Source organism: Lethenteron reissneri, chromosome 12 (genome assembly GCF_015708825.2).
Source record: "Lethenteron reissneri isolate LAM-NWPU_2019-01 chromosome 12, ASM1570882v1, whole genome shotgun sequence".
In the NCBI taxonomy this organism is placed as follows: Eukaryota; Metazoa; Chordata; class Hyperoartia; order Petromyzontiformes; family Petromyzontidae; genus Lethenteron; species Lethenteron reissneri.
The window spans coordinates 4,776,701-4,799,361 of record NC_083790.1 but is presented as its reverse complement, the minus strand read 5'-3'; the positions used below and the strand labels follow the sequence as shown (position 1 = coordinate 4,799,361).

Sequence of the window (22,661 nt, the reverse complement as noted above, 5' to 3'; positions counted from 1 at the left end):
CTGCCAATAGCGTAATTCAAATTTGCAGACAAATTAAAAGTGCATTTGTCAAAACATGAGCAAAATAGCTCACACGGTTTAATTATATGTTTTTTCTTGACTAATTATGCAGGCAAATTGAATATTCAGCGTGCATTTGCATGACGCTAGGGAGTGCTACAGTGACAGCTTGCCTGGGCTGGGTGTTTCAGATTGGTTGGCAGAGATGGTGGAACACACTCAGGGGGCAGAGCTGGCTGTAAATCACGGGAATCAAACTCGGAATGAGTGCACGAGGGGCCCAGCTCTGCACCTTGTTTTGAGCTCCGGGACATCGTAATCAGTAATAGTGAGAATTTCATGTTCGTATTTTGTATTTGATTTCGCATAAAAATTGGAATTAGTATTGTTTCTACGATGTGTTCAAATTATTTGACTCAGTCTCCCTTAAAATAGTTAATTTCCAGTCACAGTGGATTCATCACCAGCGTCAGCCATGGTCAATCCACTGCTGGATGCATGCCTCCGCAAGTCGTTGCCATTACTCGTGGGTTTGCGATGTAGCAATACATCTAGCACCTGAACACGAGCAGATTCTACCGCTCCATCTCCATGACCGACGTCTTCATGGGGGGACTTCTGTGAAAATAGCTTCATCGCTCATCGGATTTTTCCAAGATAAATAAAGATTCTAATTCTGAAGCTTTCCCTAATTTGGCTGCCATACCAACGTTAATCTTGACCACAGGCCATCATCATCATCATGCTTTCAGGTGAAGTGTTCTGCCCGGTGCCTACCTCTCTTAAAACTCTCTCCTCAATCACTTGGAACTCTGCAAATGATTCAACCCAGGACAGGTTTAAAACAAAAAAACACATCGAGACCCAACTGTGTCAGCTCGTGATCAGCCCCACCCTTCCCAACCAACACACACACGCTCAAACATCTTCTTGGCACTTCTGTCTCTGCAGCGAGCATTGCTGTGACGCGTCTCGACAGACGTGACCCATTCGCCCGTGCTGTTACATTACACGCTGACAATAACCGCTGGGTGTTGATCACCGCATACCGGTGCGGTTGCTCATGTGCGATCATTATTACTTGCGGGCGCATTAGACAAATACACGAATAGCCAAATGCATGCGCGGGGGTGCGTGAGGTCCCTTTAACTGGCTCACGCAGACCCGCCCCGTACACTGACGTGGAATAGCTGCTGTGCCAGGGTCGGCCACTGTTCGCGTCAGGAGCTGTGCACCATCATCCCCCATCGCAGGCGGGCGAGGAGGGCTGGTGGTGCGCTCCGTTATTACAGCTTGTCACCGACGGCGACTGCTGCGACTGCTCGCGCTCGCGCTCTGTCATAAAGGATTGAACGCTACGATAGCAGTCGGAGGAATTCCGACGCCGGTTGTCTGCAGAATAGGAGGAGCGGGGCGGGTAAGCAGGATTTACAGTAGCGGCTAGATTCCTGCAGGGTTTTCTCGGTTGGTTGTGTTGGTTTTGGCTGGACCCGGAGGAGTGGCCGTCTTTGTGCGGTCGGCATCCAAGGCCTATCATCATCATCATGTCCGAGCAGACGAAAACTCACGTGATCTTGCTGGCTTGCGGGAGCTTCAACCCAGTCACCAAAGGCCATCTACAGATGTTCGGTAGGAGCTGAGATTCAGTTTTATAATGACCGATCGTACAACACTAACACCCCATCACCGCGGTTTACTGTTCGCGTTTGGTTGTGCTCCGGTGAATGATGCAACTCATTTTACACGTTGAATTCGGCGTTTTGTGTGCTGGAGTATCGTGAAGTATACACACGTGGTTTAAAATAAGTATCAATCGTACACCTTCACTTGTTTTAAATCCGAGAAATGCTGATGCGTCGTGTAGTAAGCGATTCACTTTTGTTAAAATGTGCTTCGAAATTTTCCTCGCATATTCGTGGTCGCCGACACAGATTTTGCCGTGTCTGTTTAGTCGTATCGCTCCACCCAGGGCTGTTTGGTTTTTAGCTGTTGTAGAACGCGTGGCACTCGTGCTGTTTAATAATGTGACCCGAGTTTGGACTGCTTCCTGATAGATCAAATGCGGAACAGATAGATAGATAGGCGCCTCTGAAATAATACCGTTGGGCTTATGTATTTTCGAACGGCAAATTGAACGCACGCGGTGTGTGTGCGTGTGGCATCTGCGGGAGCTGTCCACCGACCGCAGTGCTGAAATAATGTTTGCAGCGCCCGTTCTCGGTAAAGCAATGGCAACGGTGATTTTGATGCTCGGTGTGCGTTCGTGTACGTACGTACGTGTGCATGGCACGGTCATTTATGAGATATTTAGGTTTTCTCTACACTGGTGTTATCGCAACGCGCGAGAGACGATGTGTTCTATTGTCGTGTTCGAGTGCTTTACAAATGATTGTGATTATGTAAATACCCGTGTGTGTGTGTGTGTTAATGTGTGTTATAAATGCAATTGCCATTGTTCTTCTCAGTCGCTAATAAATACGGGCATTATTGTGCAGCAATTACACAGCAGAGAAATGTTTATTTTTTGTTTCACAACGGAGATGAAATTGAATATAAATGTGAATACGTTACCAGGTTTTTTTTTATTACTGGCGGATTGACGAATGGCTGATGATGATATGTATTGCGTGGTTTTACGTATAAGCCGTTTCTCAACAATATAGCAAAAAATGTGCAGTAATCGAACCAATAGTTGCACAAATATAGTTATTTTGTTACATTTATATTTATTTGTAATTGACCATAGAGGTCCGACCTACACTGGTTTGTTCATTAAACATATACATTATTAATTTTTTTTAAATCCAGTCACGGTATTCTGATAGCGATTATTTTTGCCTTGATCAAACGGCCTTGGTCTAAGCTGGAGAATGTGGAGGAGGAGTTTTGTACACTAAAATTAAGTGCAATAATGTCTTAAATTATTAAACATCCGACCGTAATGTACAATCTGGCAAAAAGCTGCTTCCCAGATTTGGAAACGAATACTGAATAAAGTTAACGGGTCTAATTGAATGATTTACCTACAACTGTAGATAAAGAACATTCAAAATGGAAGCCTGTTGAAGAGGGAGGAAAGAGGTTGCCCTCATACAACCAGAGGTCGTACGATACTATTTCCATACAATCCTATTTAAACTGCTCAGCTAAGTGGCCTTTGCTACGTGATTTATTACCCTTTCGATATGAATCAAGGTGAAGGCACACATCGCTAAAATCGACGCCAATGTTACAGGAAATTGCATGTTGTGGGAGCTGACGCATGTCTCCCATGGCAACCTAATAATGCCAGGATTGGCTCGTCAAAATGCTTGAGAAAGCGACTCGTTGCCTCTCAATGCGTGCACGTCCTTGGACTAAAGGCACCTCTGTACCAGAATCTGAGAAATGAGGTGCAGTGGAGCACTCGGCTTCCCTGCAGTCATTTGAGCTATTGCTGTGCAATAAAAACAGGTTGGTAATTCACTGCTATTATGCAATTTACTCCTTGGCTGGAGGGGGACTGATCAGTGCACTTAGCAGCATCTGCACTGTGGTTGCCACGGGCGGCACTAAATCTGAATTATCCTTGTAGGAAATAAACAATAGCAAAGACGTGTTGCAACCAATTAATTCAAATCCCCCAGCCTTATTAATAGTGAAAAGAAATAGTGTAGGCTCAACATTTCCATTGCCTAGCAAGCCATGATTGCCAGTGATTAGTGTCTGTCTAATGGTGCTATTTGTCTCTTAGCCAATGCCAGTGCTGTGGACATCCTAAGGCTTTGTTTTGGAGAAGAGTCAATGGATCTGCAACAGGCTTTGTTTCCTATTCTCCGTGCCAAGCGTAACCAAATACGATGAAGTGAACGGAGCAGATATGAGGTGCAGATTACAAATGCGTGTGCTATTTCTTCCTTTATAGGCAACTATTTTTTTATTTTTTATAATTATTTTCTATCTACGTGACTTTACCGAAAGAACCAAAGAATATAACTATTTAAAGGAAAACTAAAATTCGTAAGTGGGGTTTCTCTGTGCATACTGCTTTCCTTCTACATTCAAAAGCACGCTTCGTAAAGGAACTGGCTAAACATCCAAATGCAGGACCCTCCTAAAAAGGGCTTGAGACTTAACGGCGCTTTCCTTGATAAATACATGTCGTTATTATCATTATTAGTGGTGGTGTATTTTTTTATCCCTACGGTAATGGGTGAAGGAGCAAAAAACTGGGTGTCAGCTCCCAGAGTGTGAGACGTAACCTTGGGTATATGTCTCTGCAGAACAGAGACAGTGCAATCACATGCACCAATATGTCATGGACAGGCGATTTGTAATCCACGATAGGAGCCCTTACGCACCACGCAGTTGGGAGCACAGTACCCAGTGGCCGAGTGGCCGAATGTCGTTAGTATTCTTAGGTTTTTTTTTTCGGTAAAGTCACGTAGGTAAAAAATTTAAATTAATAAAAGTAAAATATCTCTCATTTACTTGATACAGCTGTCGTGGCTGTGACGGTTCCACCTGAAGACGGAGGCTTGTGTTGCTTCCGAAACGTCGTGATTTTTTTATTTGTTTTATTTTACTTTTATTAATTTACTTTTTTTACCTACGTGACTTTACCGAAAAAACCCAAGAATATGAATCCTTGCAGTCACGAAAGCTTCAAATCTAGAATTAAATTAGGCCCACCATCTGCCGACTTCCTCTTCAATACCTTGGCACCTGGGTCGGTCCCACACACACACGCGCCCTCGTGCAGTTACACCGCCTGCACACTCGATAGCTCCACCGCTGAACGTACCTAAGACGGTTACGCGAGAAGGGTTCACCAGACAGCACTGGGCACGGCGTAGAGTTGTGCTCTTTGAGCTGTGTGTCTCTTGAAGACAATTCCCATACTGCAATGTATGGCCTGACATTTACAGAAATGAGAGTGATTTGACTGCATTTCGAGATGTGCAAGTGCATAGCTGAAAGAGAACTCTGAAAATGTATGGCGATCTTTACGAATCCAATTATGTAGATTTTTTTTGTTAATCTAAGTTCATGTTGCAGACTTAATTACAGCGGCGATAGGCCTTCAGTAAATCCATCATCATCATCAGCGGCCATGATCTAGCCACGACTGGATTAATGCTTCCCAAAGCGGTTGCCGTTCTTCATGGCCACGTGATGCAACAATCCATCGGGCTCCTACACACAACTGCGATTTAATCGCTCCATCTCTGCGGCGGCCTCCCTCTCCGACGTGTTTTTCTAGTTTATTCATTTCAGAAATGTGTCATTTATTCACATTAAATGTGTGCGCTCAATTCAGTAACCTTATCGGGTTTGTTTTATTATCTCACGTGAATATTCATGATATACATTGTGCACTTTTAGACAGTCTCAGCCGCGGCTGGCAACTATATACATAGAACGCTTGTGCTAACATAACACACCAGTTATTAAAAGCCACCTGTGCATCCACGAAACCACTGCTGTGCAGGCCCCCCCCCGCCCCAGGCGAATGCTCAAGCTGCCTTGGTGACTCATCCTCTTATTACACCCGGCTGATCTCTCTCATACCAGGTTTAATTCTCGCAGCTTAGGGCAAAAACGGTGTCAGATTAACGGTATTCTGGGTGCCACAGCGAAGCGGGTTAGAGAGATGGAATATAACGCCTCGTTCAACATCTGTGATGGTGACACAAACGGTTTTTGCAAGCCGCCGGACATCGAGCATTGAGCCTTACGCGGAGTGACAATATTCAAACGTGTGGAAACATTTCTGTTCCACATTTCCCAGATGATTTAAATTTTCCTGATAACATTTATCTCCGCCCCCCCCCCCCCTCACGGCACATCAATGATATTAAACAGGGTTGTTGTGTGCATGTTATTTTTACTTATTATGGTATTGTACCATATTTGAAATTCAAATTAAGTACCAAATTAATCAATACTTTAAAATGATTATGACTTTGTACATGCCTCGCATTGTTTAATACCACCGGCATGCAATTGCTTCAGCTCAAACTCTGCCATAGTAGATCATTTACATATTTCATTAATTTATTTTAAAAGTGACATTTTAAGTGGCCAGACTCGTGAATGATGTGTCGCCCACAGAGGATGCACGGGATTACTTGCACAAGTCCGGCCGCTTTATTGTCATCGGAGGCATCATCTCGCCAGTGCACGATGGCTACAGAAAGCAGGTACGCACGCCTCTGAGCCTGCTTCGTTTCTACTGTCAATGGAAAGCAGACCCACGCTGTACCCGCCCATTTGAGAAAAGGCTTTGCACAGCTCTTTTATTGACCCATCGCTTCAAAGTTATTCATGGGCGCAGCTCCTACCACTCCATACCCAACATCACTCCCTCTCCCAGCCCAAGGGGAAAGCAATAATACATTTCTGAAATATAGTTTTTTTTTTACGTCTAAATTATGGTAGACAATTCTAAGAATTCCAGCCTTGAAGTTGGACTATAAAATGACCACATGTGCTGTTTCTCAATTGACCACATGATGTCAGGCCTGGTTCGAAGAGAAGCCTGGGTAAGATACGTGGGCATCTCTTAGGATAGGGGGGTCAATGCCACCCATTAGACACGAGCCAGACAGCTGGGTTCCTCCCAGGTTGGCCCAAAATGGCTATTCTGGGTAAGGGAGCCTGCTTGCCTCGCCTTGACCAGGTCACTCCTCGGTGGTCATGGGAAAGTGACATAGACATTTTGGGATTAGCAGAAATGCCATGTGTAGCCGTAACCTTGGAACCATGGGTGACTCGCTTGATATGGTAGACTCTTTGATTCGGTGCTCAAATTACGGGGCATGATTGGAGCACTTTTAGGAAATTCATCTTCTTGGTTCTTTCGGTAAAGTCACGTAGAAGGGAAGTAATAAAATAATAAAAATAAAACATAATAAAATAATTCTCACGACGTTTCGGCCACGATGTTTCGGCCACAACGCAAGCGTTGTGGCCGAAACGTCGTGAGAATTATTTTATTATGTTTTATTTTTATTATTTTATTACTTCCCTTCGACGTGACTTTACCGAAAGAACCAAGAAGATGAATCCCTGCAGTCACGAAAGCTTTAACTCGAAATTTTAGGAAATTGTTTATTTGGTTGCTGTGTTTTGGTCAGGTAAATGTCAGAGCTGGAAAAAGGATGTTTTTTAAAATAAATATTAATCTGACTGGCCTGTTTCCTATGCGTGGTGATTATGTACATTAGTATTTTACACTTATTATAATAATTATAAAGGAGGTTAATATTATCAGCATCAACCTCTGAAGTTGACTAATACGATCGTTGCATTATCGACCTCCAGTTAATCATTGCTTTGCGTATTAATGTTTGTGATGCTACGGGGAGTTTTGAGTGCCGTTTATTTGTGGCTCTAATTCACGACAGGGCCTCATTTCAAGTCGACATCGACTCAGCATGTGCCAGCTGGCAGTACAGAACTCCGACTGGATCAGGTAATACTGCGGCATCTATCATGTCCTACACACTTGCCGCGTGCTTTTCGCTTGTACATTAACCAGGACTGGAGGAAACATATTTTTCTGAACTTTCTCAACGGCAACAAAAAAACTTTCGTTGCAGAGTCGATCCATGGGAATGTTACCAGGAGAAATGGCAGACGACCTGTGACGTTCTGGAACACCACCGAGAGTTAATGAAGGTAAACATGATTTTTGTACTGGTAGGCAGAGGTGGGACAAAGTCATTGTTATGCAAGTCCAAGTCGAGTCTGAAGTCATCAAATTCATGACTCGAGTCTGACTCGGGTCCAAGTCACATGACTCGAGTCCACACCTCTGCTGGTAGGAACCCACTGATTCCACCAGCCCACAGGGGATTATTGTGTCCGTCCGTCCGTCGTGCAGGGAGGGGCTGGGTGGGGAGGGGAGGGGCTGGGTGGGGAGGGTGGGACTGGGTGGGGGGTGGGAAGGGTAGGGCTGGGTGAGGAGGGGCTGGTCACCCTGTGGTGCCCTTATAAAACTCAACGTTTAACCTACCCACGCCGGCTTGTGCCCGCCCTCACAGTCGGGCATATTTGCGGAATACACCACGCCGCCGTTGACCCTGGCCATTGACCGAGCAACCCAACGTTCCTACCAGCTCCCTCCGCAGGAATGTGTTTGGGTGAGGTCAATTTGTCGGGAAGGTCAATTTTTGTCGGGAAGGTCAATAGCGGTTAACCTTTGGATAGACTCGCCCCAGCCATAGGAATGTAGAATGTCCACTATGGTATCGGGGATGAGTACCGCTGCATTGCTCATTTGAGCAGGAAATCACTTTTGAATTTTGAGTAACGCTGCCTATCAATCAAATGCAAATGCCATGCAAATAAAAACAATTAATTTAACATGTAAAGTAGAACTCATTGTGTCATCCGACACTCTGTAATGCCATTCACGGAAACATAAGCAGAATATTCAAACATCCTCAGAAATAAATTGTACAACACTGCAATCGTAAATAACGACAAACAAGTGTTGAACGACACTATTCAGTGGGGACTGTTAACAGCAGGATTGACAGGACACCTTCATCCTGAGAAAATGATTCCTACAAATGCGTTGTCGGTGAACATCGCACCCTCTCACACCAACTACTGCGCTGGCAAATGTAATCATGCACAACCGTCTTCCCCGTATAGTACTATGAGTTACGTATAAACATAGGGATATCAAATATTTTTTATTTAAAGCTTTCGTGACTTCAGGGATTCGTATTCTTGGTTCTTTCGGTAAAGTCACATAGAAGGGAAACAATAAAAAATATATAAAGCAATAAAAAAAAGTTTTCTATTTTTATTATTTTGTTGTTTCCCTTCTACGTGACTTTACCGAAAGAACCAAGAATATTATATCAAATAGGTTTTAAAGAATTACGAGTAACATATTCCCGAGTATTTACAGATCGTCTACGATTATTATCTGGCACAGAAACACAAGCAGGGTCAACATAAATGACGACGTCGTACACACTACAGGACGCACGTTAGACCACTGGGAATCTTGAACATTGCGGATTTGGCGTTGAACGGGAACCCCCCCCCCCCCCACCTGGATAGAAGTAACGAGTAAGTGCTCGAGTGGGCTCGGGAGGAGAGAGGCGCGATTGCAATATTTCCTCGCAGACGTATTGGCAGAGGGGAAGGCTTCTTTCTGGTTGTTGGGGAAAAGGGCCAAGAGCTCGGAAAAAGAAAGGCACTGTTCGATTACTTGAAGAAAAGGGGATCCATACAACAAGAGGAAGAGGGTGCAGTCAGATGAGAGAAGATGGAGGGAGCTTTAACCAAGAGGCTGGTCTTGGGCAGAGACCGCTAGATCGGCATTTGTTAATTCTGCAGTGTGATACTTGTAACGGAGGCCGTCAACCCATACGGTTTAGCCGTATTCTTGTGCAGGGAAATTGAGTTTTAAGGTCCATGCGGCGTACAGCCGTTTCAATACGGGCAACAAAATATTGTCTATTTGTTTGTGTTTCTCCCTTGTGATGGGACTTTGTAGGATGAACGTTGAGATTTAAAAGGGCACGGGGTGACCAATAAGGTCTGAATTGGTCTGTAATGAGGTGGTTGACAGGTATGTGTATGTGTGCTAACAGCACTTGCCCCAACAGTCTATCAAGGCTATAACAGGAATATTTGTTTTTTGTCTTTTGTACATGTAAATGGGTAGCGGTAGTCCAGTGCTTAGAGCGATGCGCTTACAAACGCGGTTGCCCAAGTTCGATTACCATTCACTACCGATAACAGTGGCGGATATTTCCACTCGTTCTGGGCCCCCCCTAGGTCAACGAAGCCTTAATTGAGCACCTGCTGCAATGTGTAACACATCAGCAACTACCCCCTGTGTGCCCTGCCGGCCTTCATAGGCGCTCGCTAACAGCACTTGCCCCAACGGTCTGTTCAAGGCTACACAGGGGATCTTAGGCTCTGTGCATGAAAATGTATTCTGCATTGTTGCACAACTATTTGCACAAAAAAATAAATTTGTATTTGATTCTTGAGGTCACAGTTCACGCCTCTGATGCTAAGCGTTTAAAAAGTTATATTCTTTGGTTCTTTTGGTAAAGTCACATAGATATAAAACATTTTTTTATTAAAATTAAAAATAAAAGCAAAAAACCCACGACGTTTCGATCGCAACACAAGCGGTCTTCATCACGCGGAAAGAAAATAGTTTTTAGTCAAAAGTGTAAAAAATTATTCCGATTTTTTAATTCGTTACCCAATGGGTTCGTTACATTAATCACAATGTTAAATATATATTCATTAATTAATCACCGTGAATTGGGGTAATTCATTGAATTACGAGGGGGACGAATCATTAAGCCCGTAATTTGAACGAACAGATGAAGTCCACCCGTGCACGTTAATCTTCTTAAACCCCTGTGGCAATGGGAACATCCTCGTGTGCATCTCTTTTTTAAATCACACTACCAAACGAAACTAAATGGGCACGATGAAAGCCAAACGACAATCGCCCGATGAAACACCAAGCGAGTTTCCCAAGGACGCACCGAACGAACTCCCCAGAACCAAAGACAATTCAAGGTGTTCATCTTCTTGGTTCTTTCGGTACGGCTGCTTGCGTTGTGGCCGAAACGTCGTGAGAATTATTTTATTATGTTTTTTTTTCATTCTACGTGACTTTACCGAAAGAACCAAGACGATGAATCCCTGCAGTCACGAAAGCTTTAAATCGAAATTCAAGGTGTGCCAGAACACTCGAGGTTCCCTTTCACCGCACCCATCCCTGGGACGTGGGCGAACTATGAACGGTTCGCAGCGTTGAGGCCGATGACGACGACGACGGTGAATAATTGATTTTTTACCCTTCTATCTGGCAACAAAACTGACACCTTTTTACAAGGAGTCATGTTTGCATAGACCGGAATACCTGCAGTCATAATCCAAACACGTGCGCCTTTTGGCGTCGTCTGGTCCAACCCATGTGAGACTAGGCTCTAAGGAAAGCTGTCTCGGGTGTGGACCAATCAACTTCAAGGACAGTGCACATTATCAGAGTTATGTTCTTTTGTTTGGATTATGACTGCAGGTATTGCGGTCTATGCAAACATGACTCCTTGTAAAAAGGTGTCAGTTTTGTTGCCAGATAGAAGGGTAAAAAATCAATTATCATATTTTTACTGGCAAATGAGGTTCCCATAGTGACGACGGTGAACTTGCGCTGACGACGCGTCTGGTGTGCGTGCGCACAGCGTGTGACCGGATGCATCCTCTCCAACGTGAACTCCCCATCATCTCCCGTCATCAAGCAGCCGCACAACGAGACGCGCCCAGCCACGCAGGACGACAATTCGCTGCCGCTCCAGAAGTCGACGCCCGGTAATGCCCGAATCGCTTCGCTTTGAAGTCCGCTCGACAAAATCTGCATCATCTTCTTGGTTCTTTCGGTAAAGAACACGTAGAATGGAAATAATAAAATAATAAAAATAAAACATAATAAAATTATTATGTTATAATTAAATAATTATGTTTTATTTTTATTATTTTATTACTTCCATACCACGTGACTTTACCGAAAGAACCAAGAAGATGAATCCCTGCAGTCACGAAAGCTTGAAATCGAAAAATCTGCATCGTTTTTGTGTTTGTTTGTTTGTTGCAGAGACAACTTTTGTGAATCCACCTCTGGATGACGGCCCTCCCCTCCCTCCTCCCCCCCCTTACGCCGTGTGGGTCGTCGGGGGTGGGGGGGGTCATTTGACCATACTTCACCATGCTGGTGGCGGCCGGTTTGTGAAGGCGACGGGCGTAAATGTGCGAGCTTAGAAGTGCGGTGCGGTTATGACCTTTGCTGCACTGCTTTGTGCCGCCTGCCGCCGCAGCATTGGATTGCGTCAATAAATGGCGTTTGCTTCCCCAGGAAAGCCTCACTTTAGGACTATTTTTCTCAGGAAGGTCCTCCATTGGAATGTTTGGCCAACTCCATCGGTTTGGTGGTGAGGCCCTCATCCGTCAATAGATCGACACACGAGCTGTGTGTGTACATGTAATCAAAAACTACCCCAAACAACCTAGACGGCTATTTGCCAGTCCTTCATCTGTGCATGTGTGCGTGCGCGTGCGTGTCTGCTCTTTTGTCTACGTGCCTGCAAGGAAAACTGATCAGTAAGTTTGGAGAGAGCATCGGCAAGGTGTGCTGCCTTCGTCCCAAAGCTGATCTCTTTCCGTACATCGGTAAGCAGGATTCATGGCGGCGCTCACACGTTTTACGTTTCTTTTTCTTGTCGATTCCCCCCGGTGGAGATGCGCTGGGACCGTTGTTCGCACGGCCCCCGCGCTAATTGTCTCCGCAGTGGCACGCGAAACAACGACCGATCGCCTGCGATCTCTGCCTGACCACACGCGCGCCGAGAGCTTTGTACCTTGCATGTAAACCCCTCACCCCCCGCACCCCCCCCGACTCGTGAATCCACCCTCCTGAAACCGATTCGATAATTTATTACCACTTGGGGGGGGGGGGGTGTGGTCACGAATCGATTCAAAATCAATTATCTAACGGTGCAATGTGTTGATGCATCTCATCTGCACAGGGGTTTGTTAGCTCGAGGAGTTAAATGTCACACTGGAATATAATTTCCACGTAAATAGCATAAAGTATACAGAATTAATTATTATACTGTACGCTCAATTCGATGCAAATGTTGTGAGCTTAAGAATTATTTTATTGGCTGAATTGTTACTTTTTTACACGCCTATACTTTAGAGTGAGAAAGTTGGTGAAAGTGGCATCATATGATTAGTAGGGGCAATGCTCCTGCCTGGGAAATTATGCTCCTGACTTTTTAACACGAGGAAGCGGGGTGGGGGGGGGGGGGGAGCGGTGGCACGGTGGTTAGCACACTGGGCTATGAACCTTGCCAATTGAGTTTGATTCTCGGCCACGGCTAACATCGGTGGCGAGCGATATCAGAACCGGTCCTTCGTCCCTCATGGACTTCACCAACTCACACTGACCCAACGTGATGAAATACCGGCGAAACAGCACCCGTAACCGACACGGCACGGGGAGACCTTCATCCAGCAGTGGATTTACAAAGGGCCGTAAATGATCCATGACTCTAGTTATTCTTGTTAACGTGGTGAACGAAGGAGCGGTGATGAAATATAGTTGCGGGGTGTTTCTCGATAGGACGCTAAACCCCAGATCCCTGTCAGCCACGTGAAAGTTTAATGAACCCGCGACGCTCTTGAATAGGAGAGCGGCGTTAATCACGGCTGTCTTGGCGAGGTTCCCAATAGGATTTCCAGTTCAATAAGATCTCTTGTCTGGAAAAATGGCCCCTGCAAGCCCCCCCTGCAAACGGCTAATTCACGAAATAAATTCTCCTCCCGCGGGGACCGGGCCGCCTCGTAAAGGCAACCACACGAAACGCGGTGGACGCGCCGTGCATAAATACGTTTCAAATTAACTGCGGCAAATGTTGGAAATGAATCAGTGATATTGCAACAGCACGCACGAGGGAAAACCTTCCACTGGGGAGGAGATGGAGCGGCGAAATCCGCTCGTGTGCAGGTGCTTGGCGGATTTACGACAGTGACAGCTTGGTAAGGCCTTCATCCAGCAGCGGATTGATTGAACATGGTTGTTGATGATGATCACACGAAAAAAAAATCTAAAGATGTATTTAATTGAGCGTACGTATTTAATGTTAATGATACCTTCAATAAAACAAGAAGGAAATACGCCTGAAAGGACATCCACCGGAGAAATGGAGTGATGACATGAGGCCATGCGGAGGTGCTAGGTGGATTGTTACAGCGCAGGGATTACAAGAGATGGTGACGGATAGAGGAGGCTTTCATCCAGAAGTGGAATGATCATCGCTGATAATGACAATGATGAAATAGTAGGACATGAAAAGAAAGTTTAAACTTTCTGAGAAAATTGGTACCAAAAATAAATTTCACGACCGCAATCTAACAGCGTGGTGCAGTGATAGTCGCCCTTGGAGCATATATTACATATCCTTTTGGATGAAATCCCAGTCTGATTTCATTGCTTTAAGAGTGATTTGTCCTATAAAAAACACGAGTGAAATTCAAGCTAAATATTGATTGATTTACGGAAATGAGCCCGACCAGAATTAGTTTAGCATGACCAATCAAACGGCCCTTTCCTTAAGCATTTGCACAAATCGTTATTACACCCAGAACTTGCTGAAGTGTTTCAATTGCAAATATTTCTTGCTGTTGTTGTTATTTGTTTCAGACGAGAATGCCAACCTTGGCAACAGTGTTCGATATGAAGAGATTGGTGAGTGTGATTCACGGTATGGGTGGTAAAGGAGGTATTATACTCTGCATTATCGTCAGGGTGACATGCATTAAAATCACGGCTTAATTTTTCACCCGCTGCCAAGCTGGCATTGGACTATAAATTATTGACGTAGGGCCTTGAGTAGGGGTCATTGGCATAAGGCACTGCCACTAGACTACAATACACGCCTCTCTATAATAATCCTACATCATTGTACCCTATGTTGCAAGTTTCGGACAAAATAAGGCGAGCTGCATGTGGCGTGCCAAAATAATTCCTGGCACGGTGTTCATCTGCTCCGGCTGAAATTAAGCACCGATTAACATTGAAATGGAATGATAATTTGTCAAGCGTGTAGCAATTTAACTGTTCACACCTGGGGCCGAGCGGTGGTTAGCGCAACTGAGAAATGAACCCGGTCAGTTTAATTCCCAGCCACAGCTGACACCAAAACCGGTCCTATGCCACCATTTAGTCACCAGCCTGGTGAAGTACGGTCAAACCACCCTCTTGGCCTTCACGCAATTGGGAGACCTTCATCCAAGCAGTCAATTGGCAAAGGGCTGTAAGTTATTTATTCTTTACATTATTAATTATTAATAACCACCTCTTTCCACCATGGCATTAAACAAAGATGTGTACAATCAAGGCCAAACAAAGGAAATGAATAATGGTAATTAGCAATACCAAAATCAGGCTGCAGGCAGTGACAAAATATTTTTTAAAATCAATAATGACATGTTTGTAATCGTGCAAAGGCCATTAATGTTTACTGCAAAAAAAAGCAATGTGGTCGTCCAACATTATTCACACTGGCTCAGAAAAATAGGAAAGCTTTATTCAAATGTGTTTTTTTTAATTAAGGCTAAAAGTCTAATTGAACCAATACCTGCCGGGGAGTGATTCAACACTGTCGACCCACGGTAAATGTCATTATTTGGTCGGAACATCCCAGTGGCTTTCAGAAAGGCCATCCTCGAGCCCCAAAGCTTTGTGAAAAAAAAACATTTTCAGTTAAAAAAAATATTCTAACTTCATACTCGACTCATAATACAGGAAAACTAAACTTTGTATTTTACCAGGTAAGGCCAACTGAGCTATATATCTCCTTTCAGAAGCAACCGGGCCACAAATGATAGCTCAACGAAGTGGTTTATCACGTGGAAATGTATAGCAGCCAAGGGAAGTGTTACCTGAGTAGTTGGGCATGGCTGGCAGAAAAGTAGGCCAGGCCAATGTCAGATTTGAGGCGACTCACTGGGCAGGTGCTGGTGATTTAGTGGGCATGGTTATGCACAAGTAGGCGAGGCTGACAGAGGGATAGGGCTATCAGCTCGCCATGCGTCCTGGTTGAGCCTCCCATAAATGTGGGAGCCTGAGTCGGGAGACCAGGCAAGCGAGATGTCCTGTGGGTGTGTCTGTGGGCAGAGCTGCGGATCATGCTGCTGTGCGGGAGTGACCTCCTTGAGTCCTTCAGCATCCCCGGCCTCTGGAATGACGATGACGTGAGTCACATTCACACCACTCTTGCCAGACCCTCGTCTCATTTCACTCCTCGATCTGTCGTGTTCCACCTTACTCGATCCGAAATAACAAGGAACATCCCTCCTTGTCCTTGAGTGAGGCAGCTGAGTGGCGAATGTTGCTCCTGCCAAACTCTAAACCCGATTTTTCCCTAACCCCCACCCCCCCCCCCCCCCCCCCCAATGATTTATTCAGTTATTTATTTTTCCGCTTGCACAGCTTATATCCTTAGTTTAAAATCTGGGTCTGGTTCTCTGATTAGACCAGGTTCTCAAGCGCAATGAGTTGATTGTCTCAGTCTGGTCATCAATTACTGCACGCAACAAAAAAAGGACATTAGCTTTGGTTTTTTATTTCAATTAATTTCATCTCCGAGGATTAAAATATCCGATTGACTGCGATGTGGTGAGCATTACTCCCTGCAACAGCGCGTGTGGGAAAGAGCGACTTCTCTGCAATATTACTTGCAGCGATATTCATGAGCAGTTCTCAAAAGCTCTGCTTCTGCAGGCTGATATCTAACACGCAGAGTGATGCACTGCACTGTGAGCACTTCCGAAGTGGAGAACGCATTCCCAGTTCGGTGGCTGCACATTTTCATTGATTTAACGATAGTGTCATGAAAGTAGAGCCTACATGGGCTGTGAGTGGACGAGTGGCCACGGGAGGTCATGACAGGGGAGTCAGTTGTAAGTGCGAAGGGACCGGTGGCTACGGGAACGATCGAGAAGGGAGCGCGGTCAGGTACAGCGAGCGTCCAGAGTCTGCGAGAATGATCGAGAAGGGGGGCGTGGCCTCGGTTGGTATATAATGGAGGAGCGTGGGAGACTCGGGGCTGTTACAGTGGGGGTCTCCGCCTGATGTCAAGTGAACGTGCCTTCAAAAAAACGCCATCTCAAGAGAAGTGTGTCAAGTCGTCATTACAGTAGTATGCCAGTGGACTTGGGTGTCGGCATGCACACGATGGACGTGAAGGCGGCTTCATCCATGTAGGTTTTTTTTATTCTTCTCAAACTCCAACTCAAAACCTGCACACGAGAAGTGTCGCAACTCGGTCCCTCCATTCATACGGCGCATTGGGAAGCCGCTGGAGTTATGCACGTTTAAATCTAGATTCAAAGCTCATTTCTTGAGAATCGCTTTTTGTGTTTAGTTTGTCGGCCTTCGCCTGTATCTCCGATGAGCGCGGTTGGCTACGTATGGCGCGAAAGAAGTTCAACATACAATTAACTATTTTGTTTTTACAAGGTAAGGCCTACTACTGAGCTCTTTTCAGAAGCGACCTGGTCACAAATGATAGCTCAACGAAGTGGCTTGTCGCGTGGAAATTTATAGCAGCCAAATACTCGAAACGCACGTTGATATTAAATGTGGAGGGGAAAACCGGAGGGCACGGAGAAAAATTCACACGACCACGGGGGGAACGTACAAACTTCAAATACACAGCAGGCATCAGGATCGGGATTGAGAACCCACGACCTTCTGCATACCAGGCGAGGTGACTAACATCTCGCCACAGTGGCGCCCACGTTTCCGTGTACATATGACATACATATGACATACATGTGACATACAGAAGCGTGCTCCCGTCCATCATGGCTCCCCACCGGCACTGACTGGTTCCGGTCCCCAAGGCAGTCACAGTAAAACATCAACACCTATTCTTCCCCGCCACAAATTCTATTGTCCCTTTTACAGACTCCCCCCCCCCCCGCTTATTTACCGAAATGGATGCTGCGTCTCATGTAAACAAAATACTAAAAAAAACCACCGTGCCGTACTCGTGTCGCAGCTGAAAGTGATCCTGGCAGAGTTCGGCGTCGTTTGCGTGCCCCGGGACTGCGCCGACTCGGAACGCATCATCCGACGATCTCGCCACCTTCTCAAGTTCAAGGTCAGACCGCGGCGGTGCTCTCAAGGTCAAGGGTCAGACCACATGGCGGGCACTCTCGTGAATATTTAATTGACTAAATGTGCCGAGCGCTTGCTGTTACAAAAAAAAAATCCGCAGGCAGGACGTAAAACAAAAAGGTTGCAATTAGTCTTCTCTCAGCTATTGATTTTTATTTCCAGAGTGGTGGTTTTATTTTTAAACACCGGAAATTCTCGTGCCATAATAATAAAAAAGGCGACGATAAAATGTGTTGCTTTGTACAGAAAAACATAAACGTCGTCAGCGATGCAGTGGATGGACCAACGGCGCACATAAGCTCAACTAAAAGCAGGTAAGAAGAACCAACGCAAATATCTGTCTCTACAGCATCCAGTAGTGTCTGGTAAAATAAACAACATAGAGTCAGTGGCTACGTTGCGCGAAACTACTTTGTAAGCAGAGGGCAGTGGAGCAAAATCTGTAACATGCTCCCACCTGTGACCAAATCACCCAGTGTGTGTGTATATACTGGAGCTGAACGATTAATCGATTTCAAATCGAAAGCGCAATTTGAAACAATGCGATTAGCAAATTGCAAAGGATGCGATTTTTTGCGATTTGAAAAGTCCTACTATTACTTTCTTATTGGAATTATGGAAAAAATATATAACTTTATTTATTTAACTTAACAATTGTTCTATGTTTGATTGTTCTATTTCATTTAAAACATTTTAATAAATACATGTTGGAAGCAATTCATATCTTTTAAGTTCTCATCCTTGCATTAGAATATATAGAGCAGTTCATGTTTTGATGGTATCATGTGGTAATGCTCCATCACATGTTTTAAATCTATTACACAGTGCATATTGAACTGAAGCTTGACTTTTAAAAAAATAACCGCAAATCAAATCGCAATGTCTGAAAAATCGCAATTATATATTTTCCCCAAATCGTTCATTCCTAGTGTGTGCCCGATATTGTGAAATCTCAGAAGCTAAGCAGAATTACGGCTGGATGATGCAAAGGATGGTGACCGAGCACCATTCGTTAACAGGGTGTCACGGGGCTAGCGGGCAGCAGGGGGCAGTGCAGCTACACTGCACAGTTCTGTTACGCTCCCCTGCATTTCAACTCAACCCACACCGCCCATCGTGGTGAAGTATGGTCAAATAACCGCCACGGAAGGCACCCGGGTGTGGAGAGGCTCTCATCCAGCAGTGGATTGACGTAAGGGCTGTACATTTTAAAATGGAAGACTGAAATTGAATACCAATACTGGACTGTGTACGGCAAGGCCGTAGCCATGGAGTCAACATTGGGGGGGACCACATCTTCCAGAGGGTATGGGCCCCCCCCCCCCAGAAAAAAAATCTAAATTTGAAAACAAATTTCCTGCCTAAAATATTTAAAATCACTAAGACATAGGATGGACTTTCTATTAATTTTTTACAAAAATGTCTAATAGTGTAATGTATTACTTTTCTGTTTTTTTCGTTTACCTTTTCTTGTTTCATTGTATGTAATGGCAGAGATTAGGGATTAATAAAGTACAACCATAACCACAATCATATTTGGGGGGACATTTTGAGAATATTTGAATATGTCCCCCCAAAATTATATTATAATTACGGCCTTGGTGTACGGTGTTGAACGAAAGCAGATTCTGTAGTGGCATTTTGCAAAGGCTTCTTGTAATGGTGGTGACACCTTTGCGGGATGGTAAGAGCAATGCTACCAGGCTCTCTTATTGATATTACACTCACGTCGTTTTCAATAACCTCTTTAGTCAACGTGTTCTGATTTTTTTTTAAAGTACACTTTCAGTTACACACCAATGTTCGCCTCCAAAATAAATAAGCTTAGCATTGTATTCTAGATTTGAAGTTTTCGTGACTGCAAGGATCCATACTCTTTGTTTTTTTCGGTAAAGTCACGTAGGTAAAAAAATAATAAAAATTGAAAACAACTAAATAAAATCACAAATTAAATAAATTAATATTTGTGATTTTATTTAGTTTTTTCATTTTTTATTTTATTTACTTAATTTGTGATTTAATTTTTTTTTACTTACGTGATTGTACCGAAAAACCCAGAGTACTTAGCATTGCACATGTGCACATGGAAAACAGCAGCCTTTTGTCACTCCACTGCTGGATGAGGAATCCCTGCACATCACGCTGTGCGGATCCTGGGCGTTTAGTTGGCCTCACTTTGCCACCCCCTGTAAGAAGTCCACGAATTTAACCGCAGTAGATTTACAAACTCTCACAGCCGTCGGTTTGGGTTCGTGGGCGAATCATCGTTGCACACATCTCATCGTTTCTTCTTTGACAAGCCACTCTTCTTCACATCTTCGCAGAATTTAGTGGCCCAGTACCGAGTGATTAACAGGAACGGGTCGAGGTGTAACAATATACCGCAAGTAACCAACCAAGAAGCCAGCCTGCCTCCTACAACGCGATACGGGACCCGTGCCAACATTCATCCGTTGAATCTTCACTTAACGCTCCCCTTTTCCCGATGACGACCGCTTGTGTTGCGATCGAAACGTCGTAGTTTTTAGTTATTTTTGTTATTTCTTTGAACCTTTCCACGTGACTTTACCGAAAGCCACAAAGAATATGCACATCTCGATTTAAAGCTTTCGTGACTGCAGGGATTCATCTTCTTGGTTCTTTCGGTAAAGTCACGTAGAAGGGAAATAATAAAATAATAAAAATAAAACATTATTAAATAATTCTTACGACGTTTCGGCCACAACGCAAGCAGCCGTCCTCAGGTGAAGAACAGGTCTGTCGAGAAGACAGCGTCTGAAGACAGAGACTCTGTCTTCTCGACAGACTTGTTCTTCACCTGAGGACGGCTGCTTGCGTTGTGGCCGAAACGAATTATTTTATTATGTTTTATTTTTATAATTTTATAATTTCCATTCTACGTGACTTTACCGAAAGACCCAAGAAGATGAATATGCACATCCGTTGCTTTTGCAATTGAGCATCTTCTATCGCCCTAAACTCTGCCAACCTCCCCCACCCCCCGCAGGCTCGCGTTGCAGAAGGGAGACGGCCGAGTGAGCGAGTACCTTTCTCAGCCAGTCATCGACTACATCCTGCAACACCAGCTCTACATCAACACGTCCGGCTAAGAAGTCGTGCGCCATTCGCACGCTCTCTGCCCCCCATCTCTCTCTCTCTGTCCGCCGTGTATCGACGGCTTTGTCGGGAGCCCCCCATTTTTATTGTTTGACCTTGGCTCATCTTTCACGCCGAACGCTGCTGCTTCGTTACGGCGTCGGGCCTGAGCAAGACGCTTGATTGCTGCTGCTCGCCATGGGAGAGATTTGTCGTAGCTGGGATTGCATTTGCCACGGTGTGATGTTGTATCGGGAGGGAGCGTGGAATCGGAGGGGGTTTGTCTTTTTTTTCTCTCTCTGGAGCAAAGAACAAAAATAGGAGATTGTGCAAAAATGCTTGTGGGCTTCCGCAGAGCGCACCGTAGTTGTTTTAGATGTTGAGCAGAATATGAGACGATTTTGTTTGTTGCAAAACCCATTTGAAGGTTGAGTATTGGGGAAGGTTTCATGCCATCATAGCATCCAGTACGTCATCACATGCCCTTCGTGCTCACATGGCATTTGCCAGGCTCAGCAGCAGCAGTATTGCTTTTGGAGCGTGTACCGATTTAATGGTCGATGGTCTCATGTTAAAGACTGTACGCCTGTAGCGGCGAGTTTAGCATTCATGCCAAATCTGCAAGCGCCTGACAAAAATGCACAGGGGGGTGGGAAAATCTTTAAACAAAAAAGGTGGTATTGTAAAGTGTTGCACAAACGCGAGGTGACCGATTGAGAGGCAAAACGTTGCCTCGACGCGACCTCGGGTTGCCAATATTTTTGGCAAACGCGCGGTGTGTGCACGGTCACCCTCGTCCACTACAGTTGTGCCCCTTCGGCAACAACACAAAACAACAAACTACTTTTGGCCATCCTGAAGCCACCAGGGAGGTGGGGGAAGCCGATCGCGGCTGCCGGGAACTTTTCACAGCAAAAAAAGCCGCTCTCACGACTTTCGCCGTGCACGATACCCCCCCCGCCGCCCTCCATGATTCATCATAAGAGCCATGGACAAAGGGGCCCTTGCCTTTTCCGTGGCCCACGGTTTACCAACTCACCAATTTTCTCAACCCGTTGGTTTGTGGTGCAAGGGGCCGCTTTATTTCACAGCTGACGTTTACTTTTGCCGTAGTATTTTTTGACTGCATGGATTCATCTTCTTGGTTATTTCGGTAAAGTCACGTAGAATGGAAATAGTAAAATAAAAATAAAACAGACTCTTTCTCGACAGACCTGTTCTCCACCTGAGGACGGCTGCTTGCGTTGTGGCCGAAACGTCGTGATAATTATTTTATTATGTTTTCTTTTATTTCCATTCTACGTGACTTTACCGAAAGAACCAAGAAGATTTGCCGTAGTAGTTTACTTTTTCGAACACGCGCTCGTCGCGAGCCTGTGGCTGTGCGTTTATCGCGAACGACTCGACAGAAGCTTTGTGTCCTTTGTGGTCCTTGTGGTCGTGGCGGTCTTGAAGACATTTTTTTATTCACACTTAAATCAATCGAAATGCCTTCAATTCTAGAAGTGCTTTTAATGTAATGCTGGCATAGCTTTAAAAGTAAGAAAAAAATGCTCAAACGCTGAATATAGAGACACAGTACATGTATATTGTTTGACTGTTTGTATTATGTTCATGGCCTGCTGGCAAAGAGTTACACAGTTAAGCATATGTTACACCAGTGATTAAAGCAGCAGTGATTACAGACTGTCTGTGGGTTACAGTATCTTTAGCTGTGTAAATCATATATAATCAATAAAGACTTTTGTCAACGTGAACTCTTTCTGTTAATAACACGGAAACCACTTCTGCTTGTGCTCCAGAGCAGAAATGTAACAAGAACGCACCGTATATATTTATACGCTAAAAT

The 22,661-nt window shown here is 44.8% G+C and overlaps 1 protein-coding gene across 1 annotated transcript; it reads left to right on the top strand.

The window, feature by feature from the left end:
• The first annotated feature begins 1,062 nt into the window (after positions 1–1,062).
• NMNAT2 (nicotinamide nucleotide adenylyltransferase 2) lies at positions 1,063–22,569 on the top strand. Its single transcript, XM_061550498.1, has 11 exons — positions 1,063–1,629; positions 6,094–6,182; positions 7,389–7,456; positions 7,584–7,662; positions 11,217–11,343; positions 12,118–12,198; positions 14,234–14,278; positions 15,710–15,786; positions 17,598–17,699; positions 17,963–18,030; positions 20,724–22,569. Exons 1-11 carry the CDS (start codon positions 1,545–1,547, stop codon positions 20,824–20,826), a joined length of 924 nt encoding a protein of 307 aa, XP_061406482.1. The 5' UTR covers positions 1,063–1,544; the 3' UTR covers positions 20,827–22,569.
• Positions 22,570–22,661: the final 92 nt, after the last annotated feature.